The sequence below is a fragment of the Nuphar pumila genome, chromosome 3 (genome assembly GCF_984573655.1).
Source record: "Nuphar pumila chromosome 3, dmNupPumi1.hap1.1, whole genome shotgun sequence".
Classification (NCBI taxonomy): Eukaryota; Viridiplantae; Streptophyta; class Magnoliopsida; order Nymphaeales; family Nymphaeaceae; genus Nuphar; species Nuphar pumila.
In genome coordinates this window covers 31,061,035-31,075,056 of record NC_143251.1, presented here as the reverse complement: position 1 = coordinate 31,075,056, position 14,022 = coordinate 31,061,035, and the positions used below count along the sequence as shown (strand labels likewise).

At 35.6% G+C, this 14,022-nt stretch overlaps 1 protein-coding gene across 1 annotated transcript; it reads left to right on the top strand.

The window, feature by feature from the left end:
* Window positions 1-691: 691 nt before the first annotated feature.
* Window positions 692-11,820, top strand: LOC149842486 (heavy metal-associated isoprenylated plant protein 39-like). Its single transcript, XM_090001453.1, has 3 exons — window positions 692-790; window positions 910-991; window positions 11,639-11,820. Exons 1-3 carry the CDS (start codon window positions 782-784, stop codon window positions 11,818-11,820), a joined length of 273 nt encoding a protein of 90 aa, XP_089857579.1. The 5' UTR covers window positions 692-781.
* The last annotated feature ends 2,202 nt before the right edge of the window (window positions 11,821-14,022 follow it).

Genomic DNA, 14,022 nt, shown 5'->3' with positions numbered 1-14,022 from the left:
AAGTAAGACACCGACATTTCAATGAGCAGACAACCGCCCCCAGTTGGCGCATGAGCTCAACTAAATTACATAAATCTCCTTCATTTTTTTTTAAAATGACGGATCTCTCTTCAATCGGGATGCAATTGTGCCGGGGGATTCGTTACGGACCAAATCTTTTTTATCCGAATCCAGATCCCAATACGTGCATCGAAATTCAAATCCGAGTGGGAGGTCAAAAAAAAAACGAAATTCAAATCCGAGTCCGGTTGCTCATGAGACGCAATAAAATAAGATCAAATCCTGATCCGAAATGCAGATGGTAATCCCTCATCCAGTACAAAAAGGATTTAAAGCAAGAAAATGTAGAAAGGAACCAGGTTTAATCCGGATTAAAATATGAAAAACATAATTGCTGGTTTGTGAATCTGACTGAACGAACTGAATTCGATTTGAATACTCTTATTTGAAGGTCCTTATTAGAGGTGTTAATGGATCGGTTATAACCCAATTCTGACCCTACCGGATCCTATAAGGTCAGGGTTTGATTACAAAGAAAGGGGTCCGGTTAACTATCTGCGTCAGACTCATAAGGTCCGATTATTAAATGAGTCGGGTATAATTTATGAAATTTTATACCAAACCGGATCCATTTGCATCTCCACGTCGAGGGGTATTTTGGTTACTTTGTCATACTTGTCTTTCTCCATCTTTCCCATCAAATGCCACCCTGTGATCGAAGCGAAGAGACAGAGAGAGAGAGTTTTGGCGATTGCTTTTCTTCTCTCAAATTTACACAAAGATGATTCAGGTAATTCTTATATTTTTTTCTCTCTTCGATCCTGAATTTCTTTGATTTTTTTATGACGCCTATCTGATTTTTTTTTCTTTTCTCTTTTTCGTTTTGTCTGCTATTTTTCTTTTCTGTAGCAAAAGGTGGTGATCAAAATCCCGTCCATGAGCGACGCGAAGACGAAGCAGAAGGCGATAGAGGCGGTCGCCGATGTATTCGGTAAATAAATTTTTTATTTGATTCGTATTTATTTCAAATTGTGTGCGAATTTGTTTCTCTGAGTATTTCTACTTGGGTTTCTGTTTAATTCTCTTTTTTACAGACTTGTTAAATTAATCATCGTGGTTAGGCTGTTTCTGCTTCAGTAGTTTTTGGATTATTGGGTGCTTTTTTTGTGTTAATTTTGTGCTCTTTTTCTTGTTGAAGCTGCCGACGGATGGTTTTCTGAATTTTATTTGAATTTCTTGTTGATGATTTTACCCTTGTATACATCGCGTCGTACGATGTCTTTAGTGTTTGCATGGAGGGGTATTTTAGGTATTAGCGCATAGGCTCCTCTCTCTTTTGTACTGAAGAAGGTTGTGTTTGCAATGGGGACCGGAGGCAAGAAGGACAAGTCACGATATTTTCATATTTTTTGCGATATTTTAGGGAACGACGGGTCCGTTTTCGGGTCAATTTCGGGACAGGGTTGACCCGGACCCACCCATATAACTAATAACCGTGTTCGAGTTTCACTGGGACACGAAAATATAATCCCAAATCCAGACCCGCATAATTTTAAAAATTTATTTTGATTATATATATATATATATAATACTCGGGTTGGGTATCCAACAAAAAAGCGGGTTGGGTGTCCGGCAAAAATCATGATCCAAACCTGCTGCTAATACCTAAAATACCCCTTAGTGCAAACACATCTTCTTCAGTACTTGCAAATTCTCGGGTATTATTTGGGTCGGTCCCCATTGCAAACAGAACCTTCTTCAGTACAAATTGGACCATAGATGTACTGAGGAAGGTTTGCATTTATCTCTCATACCATCTCAGACCCTTTTAGAAGATGTAATTGCATGTTTTTTATTAAATCTAAACTCGTACGCTTTATTTAGTAGAAAACATGTATTAATTTAAGCTCAATGAAAAAAAGTCAACAGTTTATATTGTACCAAAAACTTCATTAACTAAAAATCAAGTATTCTTTCTTTCTTGTTAAATTGTTTTGATCCAAAGTATGATTTTTTTAGTAAACAAACAATGGTAAACACATTTACAGGTTCGGATTAAGCATAAAACTTCACAAATATGTTTTTTTAAAGAGGTATGGGATGGTATGTGAAGTAGAGTTCCCTGCGTAATTTGAATTACAACTTTGGAGGTCTGCTTTTCTTATTCTTTGAAGTCACAAAAAAGCAAGGGAAGTAGAGTTCTCATGGCAACAAGCCTCCAAATGAAAATTTTATAGAGTCGAGTCAGAATTCTTGATTTAGTAGATTTCTTACCTCCATGTCCACAGTCACCTTTTGTGAAAATCATTGGGAAATCTACCTATAGGTAGGACTTAATTATGGCAAAAGTATGTTTAACCACCTATTTTTTTATAACTTTTCAGATAGGTGCATATCTCTTCAACAAACTGCTCATACAACCAACTTAGGTTGTTTTTTCTCTCACTTCCCTCCAGGCCACTTTTCAAAACGACAATTTAACCATTCCTTTTGTTTAAATGATCGAATGTCACCTCTTGTAATTATAGTACAGTAAAATATAAATAAGTAATTTCAGCAAGAAAAATGACATAGGTGGGCATTTGAGCAATTCTTTGAAAAGATTGGTGCTTGTCATCAAAGTTTTAAAACGTAGGCAGTCAAATGTAATTTTGCTGTAAGTTAGGTGTCTATATGTAAATTCCTCTAAATCATTTCCACTAATTTCCTCAAGTGCCGCTTCCTAAACATAACATTATATTCTAGCTGCACCGTTAGTTGGGTGTTGCAGTTGAATCAAATCCAGTGACTGAAAACAGGGGCTTTTGAGATGTACAGATTGGTAGATTACTTGTATTTTCACGGCTCTGTTTACGTAGATTCTTGTTAGCAACATAAGACAAGCTTCGGCAGTTGGCTGCTGCCACGTGTGATGTGAAGAAAGACTCTTCCATCTAAAAAGCTCTACCTGTTTGTTAAATTTCAAAAACAGCCCTTAACACAACTTCTTCTGGCATCTATCACAACCCGTTGTCAAAAAGTCATGCGACCAGTGGGGTCCTTGACGAAGCAGGTTATATGTTCCTCCCCTGAACAGGGCAGTTAGCTACATCTCATGTTCGGGGGGCCTAAGCATGTGCGTCTCGTATCCCCATGTTTGTCAGCATTAATTAGCGTTGGAGTTTGATGCGATTGCAAAGACTTAAGTACCCTCTCCTCCATTGGTGCAAAAAAAAAATGGTGATTCTAGAAAAGGAGTGGTTGTAAAGATTTAAGTGCCCCGAAGATGATTATTTAAGATTCAGTCTCTGCACTGTAAGATTATCCGAGAAAGAAATCTCCCCTGGAGGAGGCCATGAACATCAACCCTCTCACTCTCTCTCTCTCTCTCTTCTCTTTCTGCTTTTGTGCACATCCAGCAGAAGATCCTACATTGCTCCATCAAGCACCGACTGACCTGCACATTGACTGTTGTGGAGCCTGATTCAGAGTTTTTACCCTTACAGGAGGAGGGTTTGGGGGCTCCTCCCAGCGTGGGTAGCATCATTCAACTAAATGAGTTGTGGATCCTGATTCAGAGTTTTTATCCTTACAGGAGAGAGGTTTGGGGGCTCCTCCCAGCGTAGGTAGCATCATTCAACTTGAAGAGTTGTGGAGCCTGATTCAGAGTTTTTACCCTTACAGAAAGGGGGTCTGAGGGCTCCTCCCAGCGTGGGTAGCATCATTCAACTTGATGAGTTGTGGAATCTGATTCAGAGTATTTGCCCTTACAGGAGGGGGGTTTGGGGGTTCCTCCCAGCGTGGGTAGCATAGTTTTTGCCCTTACAGGAGGTGGGTTTGGAGGTTCTTCCCAGCATGGGTAGCATCATTCAATTTGATGAGATGTGGAGCCTGATTCGGAATTTTTTCCCTTACAGGAGGGGGGTTTGGGGGCTAGCTCCTCCCAGTGTGAGTAGCATAGTTTTTGCCCTTACAGGAGGGGGGTATGGGGGCTCTTCCCAGCATGGGTAGCATCATTCAACTTAATGCACTGCAGGATTATCCGAGAAAGGAATCCCCCCTGGAGAAGTCCATGAACATCAACCCTCTCTCTCTCCCTTCTCTTTCTACTTCTGTGCACATCTAGCAGACAATCCTACATTGCTCCATCAAACATCGACTGACCTGCACACTGACTGTAGCATGGTTCAACTTAATGAGTTGTGAAGCCTGATTCAGAGATTTTTCCCTTACATGAGGGGGGTTTGGAGGCTTCCCCCGGCGCAATAAAGTGTTTTGTTTAATCATGGTGCTCATGTTTCCTTCAGTTGTTTCTTGCTAAAGGTTTTTGTAACACCCTTTCTCACGATTTTTCTATTTTTTTTTCTTGTTTGAAGATGGTGACTTCTGAAAGTTACCGTTCAATTTCAGGAAATGAACTTGTTACAGAACCTGAAATTCTGTAACTAGTTTTGGTTTTTAACAGATTTGAAATATCAAATAAATATATAAAGTTATAAAAATTTCCAGATATAAACTAGACAAATAAAGCAAAAAAACCCTTTTTACAGATTTAAAAAATTATCTCTCGTTGGGGAGATATGACTCTTGCAAAATGAATAAAAAACCTGAATAACTCAAACGATATAGAGTGTGACAGAGTCTTGGTTATTGACCAAAAACATGTATAAAATGATCATAAAAATTTATGAAAATTGGCAGAAATAAACTAGACTCAATAACGAAGATGCCGCTTTTTACAGATTGAAAATCCGATCTCTGGTTAGGGAGATACGCCCCCGACAAGTTGGTCTTGATTCAAATAGCAATTTACGCGTGACGGCTTACTGAATAACACTACATATAGCGATTTGTAGTGTATTTCATGAGTCACTAAAGTGATTTGTGGTGTTGTTCAATAAATCATTATGTGTAAATCGCTATTGTGACTTATAGTATTTTCAGTAAATCGATGTGCTATTTACGGCGTAAATCGCTACCTGAATTAGGACCAACTTGTCGGGGGCATAACTCTCTAACCAGAGATTGGATTTCAAATCCGTAAAAAGCGGTGTCTTTCTTATTGAGTCTAGTTTATTCCTCTCAATTTTTAGCAATTTTTATGGTCGTTTGTTTTTCCATTGTGATTAAAAAGTAGACTCCTATTATTCTGTATTATTTAAGTTGCACATATTTTTAGTTCATTTTGCGAGAGTCATATCTCCCCAATGAAATATCATTTTTTAAATCTGTAAAAAGGGTTTTCTTTTTTTATCTGTTTAGTTTATATCTAAAATTTTTTATAACTGTTTATACATATTTGATATTTTAAATTTGTTAAAATTCAGGACTGGATACAGATTAATCTTATTTAACCATGATTAAACAAAATAGTTCCAGTTTTTTATATATTTGAAATATCAAATAAATATATAAAGTTATAAAAAAATTCAGATATAAACTAGATAAATAAAGCAAAAAAACCCTTTTTAAAGATTTGAAAAATGATCTCCCGTTGGGGAGATATGACTCTTGCAAAATGAACTAAAAACATGAGTAACTCAAACGATATAGAGTGTGATAGGGTCTTGGTTTTTGACCAAAAATAGGTATGAAATGACCATAAAAATTGCTGAAAATTGACAAAAATAAGCTACACTAAAAAAGAAAGACACTGCTTTTTACGGATTTGAAATCCGATCTCCGGTTAGGGAGATACGCCCCCGACAAGTTGGTCTTAATTCAAATAGCGATTTACGCGTGACGGCTATAGCGATTTGTAGAGTTATTCAATAAGCTGTCACGCGTAAATCGCTATTTGAATCAAGACCAACTTGTCGGAGGCGTATCTCCCTAACCGGAGATCGGATTTCAAATCTGTAAAAAGCAGTGTCTTACTTATTGAGTCTAGTTTATTCTTGTCAATTTTCAGCAATTTTTATGGTCATTTGTTTTCCCATTTTGATTAAAAACCAGACCCCTATTATTCTGCATTATTTAAGTTGCACATATTTTTAGTTCATTTTACGAGAGTCATATCTCCCCAATGAAATATCCTTTTCCAAATTTGTAAAAAGGGTTTTCTCTTTTTATGTGTCTAGTTTATATTTGAAAATTTTTATAACTGTTTATACATATTTGATATTTTAAATTTTTTAAAATTCAGGACTAATTACAAATGAATCTTATTTAACCATGATTAAACAAAATAGTTCTGGTTTTTTATATATTTGAATTATCAAATAAATATATAAAGTTATAAAAATTTTCAGATATAAACTAGACAAATAAAGTAAAAAAAACCCTTTTTACAGATTTGAAAAATAATCTCTCGTTGGTGAGATATGACTCTTGCAAAATGAACTAAAAACATGAGTAACTCAAACGATATAGAGTGTGATAGGATCTTGGTTTTTGACCAAAAATAGGTATGAAATTACCATAAAAATTGCTTAAAATTGACAAGAATGAACTAGACTCAATAAGAAAGACACCACTTTTTACGGATTTGAAATTCGATCTCCGGTTAGGAAGATACGCCCCCAACAAGTTGGTCTTGATTCAAATAGCGATTTACGCGTGATGGCTATAGCGATTAACACTACAAATCTTTATAGTCGTCACGCGTAAATCATTATTCGAATCAAGACCAACTTGTCGGGGGCGTATCTCCCTAACCAGAGATCGGATTTCAAATCCGTAAAAAGCGGTGTCTTTCTTATTGAGTCTAGTTTATTCTTATCAATTTCCAGCAATTTTTATGGTCATTTCATACCTATTTTTGGTCGAAAACCAAGACCCCATCACACTCTATATCGTTTGAGTTACTCCTGTTTTTAGTTCATTTTGCAAGAGTCATATCTTCCCAACGGGAGATCATTTTTCAAATCTCTAAAAAAGGTTTTTTTGCTTCATTTGTCTAGTTTATATCTGAAAAGTTTTATAACTTTATATATTTATTTGATATTTCAAATATATAAAAAACCGAAACTATTTTGTTTAATCATGGTTAAATAAGATTAATTTGTAACTAGTACTGAATTTTAACAAATTTAAAATATCAAATATAGATAAACAGTTACAAAAATTTCCAGATATAAACTAGACACCTAAAAAAAGAAAACCCTTTTTACAGATTTGGAAAATGATATTTCATTTGAGAGATATGACTCTCGCAAAATGAACTAAAAATATATGCAACTTAAATAATGCAGAATAATAGGAGTCTGGTTTTTAATCAAAATGGGAAAACAAATGACCATAAAAATTGCTGAAAATTGACAGGAATAAACTAAACTCAATAAGAAAGACACCGCTTTTTACGGATTTGAAATCCGATCTCTGGTTAGGGATATACGCCCCCGACAAGTTGGTTTTAATTCAAATAGCGGTTTACGCGTGATGGCTATAACGATTAACACTACAAATCGCTATAGCCGTCACGCGTAAATCACTATTTGAATAAAGACCAACTTTTCGGGGGCGTATCTCCCTAACCAGAGATCAGATTTCAAATCCGTAAAAAGTGGTTTTTCTTATTGAGTCTAGTTTATTCCTGGCAATTTTCAGCAATTTTTTTGGTCATTTCATACCTATTTTTGGTCGAAAATCAAGACCCTATCACACTCTATATTGTTTGAGTTACTCATGTTTTTAGTTCATTTTGCAAGAGTCATATCTCACCAACGGGAGATCATTTTTCAATTCTGTAAAAAGCGTTTTTTTGCTTTATTTGTCTAGTTTATATCTGGAAATTTTTATAACTTTATATATTTATTTGATATTTCAAATATATAAAAAAACGGAACTGTTTTGTTTAATCATGGTTAAATAAGATTAATCTGTAACCAGTCGTGAATTTTAACAAATTTAAAATATCAAATATGTATAAACAGTTATAAATTTTAACAAGTTGGTCCTAATTCGGGTAGCGATTTGCTTACTGAATAACACTATAAATCGCTATAGCGATTTGTGGAAGACACTACAAATCACTATAGTGAGATTCAAAAACATTATAAATAGCTATAGCGATTTGCGGAAGATCAACTTGTCACCCTATTGTGGTGACAGGGTTGTGGTTTTTGACCCAAAATTTGGTATCGTCAACTTAGGATTTAATCACCTTTTATTAGAATGGTGCTTGTGTCATTCGTGTTTCACCATAGTGTTATTGAAAATGAAAATAAAAATGCAACAGATTGATTATGAAAAATAAAAAATTAAACTACATGCTCATTCATTCTAATCTAAGCATAAAGTAGACTTCTCATTAATTGATTTATTACAACATTTGAATTGATACAACAATTGAAAAAGAAATAACAAAAATAGAAAATCCTGCAAAATGAGCAAACTTGTTAGAAATAAGTGTAGGCCTTTATGGATTTTTCCTTAATTATTGAAAATTTGAAAAATATATTCAAAATTAGACTTTCATGCCTCAGAGATAAAGAAAATTAAATAAAATAAACATATATGATGCATGATTTTGTGAAAGCATTTGAAAGATCATTTTTAGATAGATGGGAGTCTTAAACAACCGAAGTTTAGCTTAAAATGAATTCATGGACTCACAGCTCACCAAGGAAGCACTCACTTTTTACAAAATATCAAAATCATTTCTGAAACTAGAGTTATAATCAAAACATCAGAGCATTAATTTCAGAAATAGAAAATTGGATTTTAACAGACAGGTTTCAGTAAACTGGATGTTGTAGAAGATAAACAGACTTGATTTCTCCCAAATTTGAGGGATAAGTTGCTTAACTCAATCAAGAAACCAACCCAATTTACAGAATTGAAAAATCGATTTTGGTTTGGAAATGGCGACTTCGAGAACTCACTGTTTCCAAACAGGAAATGAACCTGTTACAGAATTTAAAATTCTGTAATCAGTCTCGGTTTTTAACAGGTTTGAAATATCAAATAAGCATAGAAAGTTATGAAATTTTCCAGATATAAAGTAGACACATAGAGGAAGAAAACCCTTTTTACAGATTTGGAAAATGATCTTCCGTTAGGGAGATATGACTCTTACAAAATGAACTAAAAACTATGTCATTCAAATAAGGCCAACTGATAGGGGTCTGGTTTTTTATCCAAATGGGGTATCAAATGACCATAGAAATCGCTGAAAATTTACAGGAATAAACTAGACTTCATAACAAAGACATCACTTTTTACGGATTTGAAAAATTCGATCTCTGGTTAGGGAGATATGGCTCTGACAAGTTGGTCCTAATTTTGGTAGCGATATACAGCGATTTGTATCGCAAATCGCTGTAGTGTTTAGCGGAAAACACTACAAATCGCTATAGTGAGGTCCAACAACACTATAAATCACTGTGGGTCTCGTTAGAGACCCGAAAACACTATAAATCATAGTTAAAAGACCGGACAACACTATAAATCGTTGTAGGGGTCGTTGGAGACCCAAAAATACTATAAATCGTAGTTAAAAGACTGGACAACACTATAAATCGTTATAGGGGTCGTTGGAGACCCGAAAATAATACAAATCGTAGTTAAAAGACCGGATAACACTATAAATCATTGTAGGGGTCGTTGAAGACCTGAAAATACTACAAATCGTTGTTAAAAGACCGGACAACACTATAAATCATTGTAGGGGTCGTTGGAGACCCGAAAACACTACAAATCATAGTAGAGACACATTAGAGACCCCAAAAAATCATAACAATGATTTGCTGAAGAATATTGTCAATCAAATAGCGATTTGTTGAAGGAGGGCTACAACAGTCATGACATGGGGGCCAAAATCAGAACATTTATAAAATCTGGATACAGGGTTCTGGTATTAAATCAAAATAAAATAGCAATTAATCATGAAAAATTCTGAAAATTTACAGAGATGAACTAGACACATAAACTAAGAGAACCCGTTTTACGAAATTGAAAACTGATCTCTCATTAGGGAAATAAAATTCTGACAAGATGGATCAAAATCTGAGCCATTAAAATGACACAGGGTGACAGGGTTGTGGTTTTTGACCCAAACCTGATATGAAACCACCATAGAAATCGCTGAAATTTGGTATGGACAAACTAGATTTAATTTAAAAACAACCCTTTTTACGGATTGGAAAGATCATCTCTGGTTAGGGAGAAATCACTCCCGCAAGTTGGTCCTGATTCTGCTAAAATCCTGACGGTGAAAAATAACAGGTTCTGAACCTTGATTTTTAAAGTGGGTCAAAAAAACTCAGAATGATCTGATTTTTAGTGGAGAGCATGAAGACATATACATGAAGTTGCAGTAAAAAATTCAGATCGAAATAAGCTCCGATTACATACAAATTGATGGATTTAAAATACTCTAGAATTGAAAGTACAATCTAAAAAGTAACTGAAAATGATAAGAGCCAACTGCACATTGAAAAAGAAATAACAGGTTCCAATGAATCCGAGAAACATCTTTGTATTCTCCTATACATATCAACTCTTCAAGTTGAACGATGGTACAGTCAGTGTGCAGGTCAGTCGGTGTTTGATGGAGCAATGTAGGATCGTCTGTTGGATGTGCACAGAAGTATAGAGAGAAGAGAGAGAGAGTGAGAGGGTTGATGTTCATGGCCTTCTTCAGGGAGAACTCTTTGCCTCCCTTGATTTCTTCTCTATAGAGAGAGAGAGAGGGTTTTACAGTGTTTTACGGAGAAAGAATAAGCAGACTTTGAAGAGTCAACATCATCCTCGACTTTCTGGATGGAGGACCTGTTTGTCCTTTTTTTGAACGGAGATAGAAGAAGAAGACTTTGAAAAGTCAACATCATCCTCGACTTTCTGGATGGAGGACATGTTTGTCCTTTTTTTAAACTGTTTGTTTTTTCTTTTTTGAATGAAGGGCATTTTTGTCATTTTCTCAAACCATCACTTTATGAGAAGAATAGCAAGAAAGGGTACTTAAGTCTTTGCAACAACACCAGAGTCCGATGCAAAGTTATGTCAACATACACGGGAATACGAGCCCTATGTGCTTGTATACGTGGTGCTCATTCAAAGCCCCGAACACAGACGTGGGATTCAGTGAATCATCGGGGGGGAACATACACCACCCTCTCGGTCCTTGAAGATGGCTGGGAATCAGTATCTTAATTATTGCCCTTGATGGTGATTTTCCAAACAGTTGAAATCCCTTCCTAACCCTAACCACTTACTAGGCCAAGGTAAAGAGTCTTAGCCACATTTTCAAAATCTAGCACAAGTTCAGTTGTTTTTTCGATTACTGCATGTGCCATGTTGGTACAAGCAATGCTCTTCTTAGTGCAGTCTGAGCTTTATCAAAATTCAAGTGCAATGTCTCTTGTTAAATCACTTCACCTAGCATTAAGACACTAGGAACACATTTTGTATGACTAAGTTCATGACCATTAATTAACCAATGTTTAAGAACTTGTCCTTTATACCGCACATATGATTCACCCCAAACTCGTTTGTTTTCTGTCAACTACTTGAACTTGTATGACTTTCTGCCTAACTAGGGGATTGATGTATGACTAAACCCCATCGGTGGAACCGTAATCCTAATGACAATGGCATGTCCTGACAATTATTAAGATCCATAGATCTTAGCCGGCATAATGCTACTATTTATCTTTTTTTTTTCTAAAAACTTCCACTGATTTATAATCTTATGAATTCAATCATGTTATGATGCCAGGAGTTGATTCTATTGCGGCCGACATGAAGGAGAGTAAGATCACGGTGATAGGTGAAATGGATCCAGTTGCAGTGGCCAAGAAACTGAAGAAGATTGGCAACACAGAGTTAGTGTCGGTAGGGCCAGCAAAAGAGGAGAAGAAAGAGGAGAAGAAGGACGATAAGAAGGACCAAAAGAAGTAGAGATCTATTAGTAGGTTGACGAGTTTTGGTGATACTTGAGAGAGAGAGAGAGAGAGAGAGTAATTCTAATTTCTTTTATTATATTGGTCTATTATATCGGCCATGTTTTCTGAGGGTGAAATATAATAAGTTTTGCATGCAGTGACCAACATTTAGCAAAGTTATTTATGGGATGACAAAATATTTCTGGATTGTTATATTGTTTTCTAGAAAATATAAGAAATCTTGTAATATGTGGAATTTCAAATCTGCAGCGGCAGAGTGCCATTGCCTTAGAAGCCACTGAAAATCTGCGAATTCTCCTGAATCTCCTAGTTTCAGCATCCCTTCTCTTAATCAGAAAATTTTGACAAATTCAGAACCTTATATGGATTGGCATCGGAATAGACCATTTATGGTCACTTTGGAGCGCAACGACATTGCCTTTACACGCTTTACAAAATGATTATCCCAGTTCTTGGTGATTTTAGTTATGTTTATCTAGCAAATTTAACCGTTTCATCACATTTTAAGATACGGTTTCCGTCTGATCTCCGACCTGACTTGACCCTACCCAAGTATTCGACATGTATTTTTAAGTAAAAACAAAAATATTTTGAATACTTTAGATCATACATTTTGGCTTTGAGCTACCATTTCTGAACCTGATATAACTCAAATCTAAGTACATGTTATCTTGGCAGATCTTGGAACACCTTTAAGGATCAGATATCGAATCCTTTTCTAAATGCTACTAGGTTGACGGACGTCAAGAATTCAAAACCCATGCATGGAGGGGCATCTCTTGCTGCAAGATCGAAGCTGGGTGTACCTTCCAGTAGGTAGGGGAGACTTGAAGGATTTTACCAACTAGAGGTAAATGCATTCTTTTTTTGTCTTTTTTTTTTAAAGGCAAGCTGGGGTTAGGCAGACCCCTACCAGTTATACAACTATACCATTGGGTTTTGAACCTGCCCAACACAATGTGACGTGCACTAGCTGCTCCTACCAGACAAGAGAAGCCCCCATTGGTAAATGCATTTTTTTTATGAGTACACAGAACCAACACAATCTCTTGAAAACTCACCTACAAACATCCTACAACTATATCAACCACTTGAAGTGAACAGTACTGTTTTCTTGCTTGGTACGACGAGTGGACCAAGCCATCATTAGTTCATAAATACGACCCTTTCGTAGCTTTCCGTTATTTCTACATCCAATTGAAAGGCAGAGCTGTGGAATCAAATGTAGATCGCTTGACACTTTCATTCTTATTAAGCTTTTAGAAATGACGGTAGCCCTTCAACCCATTCTTAGCCTTCAATGTGTTGGTGATGTCATGTTTGTTTCCTTAACTAACTGAAAAGAGAATAAAAAAAAGGAAAGAAAAGATAACCCATATCCTTAGCCTATCTAGCATGCACAAAAATGTCAAAGTATTTATAGTTAATTAATTCTAATGTTTGACCTCTTGTATATAACAGTACAAGTTTAAGCATAAAAGAGAGAAACAAGCGTCGCATGTAGAAGTTGTGTGTTCTTCGTTCAAAGGATTATTCTTATATTTAAGAAAAAAATAGCATTGATCAACTCATTTTTTGCAACAAAGTACTTTAACTCTATGTGTCGATATGAGGTGGAGCTCTTATTGTTATTCGAGAAGGACATGGAATGGACTTCCAATAGATTCCGTTATACCAAGATTCGTAATGAAGCTTCTAATCCATATGGCCTGAGATGAAATTTTATTTAAATCAATAATTTATGTCTCAATGGCTTTCAAAAATTTCTTTATTGTCCTGCAATAAGAGATGACACCTCAAATATTCTTAGCAACTCGTGATTGCAAATGCAACATGATAAGATTATTTGATTACTCTCACTTCTCATAAACAATCTTCTGAGCACTCTCACTTCTCATAGACAACCTTCTATTCGGTTGTGTTATTTTCTGTATGGGTGAAAGATTAATTACTTTATACGAGATTCATATCGAAATGGTAATGTGAGACCCTTTATTATTCATATTTTCTAAAGCAAGCATAATAGTCATTATTGTTTCACTTTGGTGAAAACAATAATATTTTAAGTTGCTTCACCTCCTCAATTCTCAAGGATTTGACTTCAATTGGTGAAACTAGCAGATCATGTAACTGCACTATACCTTTGGGTATAGACATGCTTCATGGGTTAATATACACATTTACTATTACACTCTAT

What these genes read in the sequence shown, in the direction of transcription:
- LOC149842486 (XM_090001453.1), top strand. An exon ending in GGCGGTCGCCGATGTATTCG is followed by an intron (nt 992 to 11,638) that starts GTAAATAAATTT and finishes TTATGATGCCAG; the next exon opens with GAGTTGATTCTATTGCGGCC.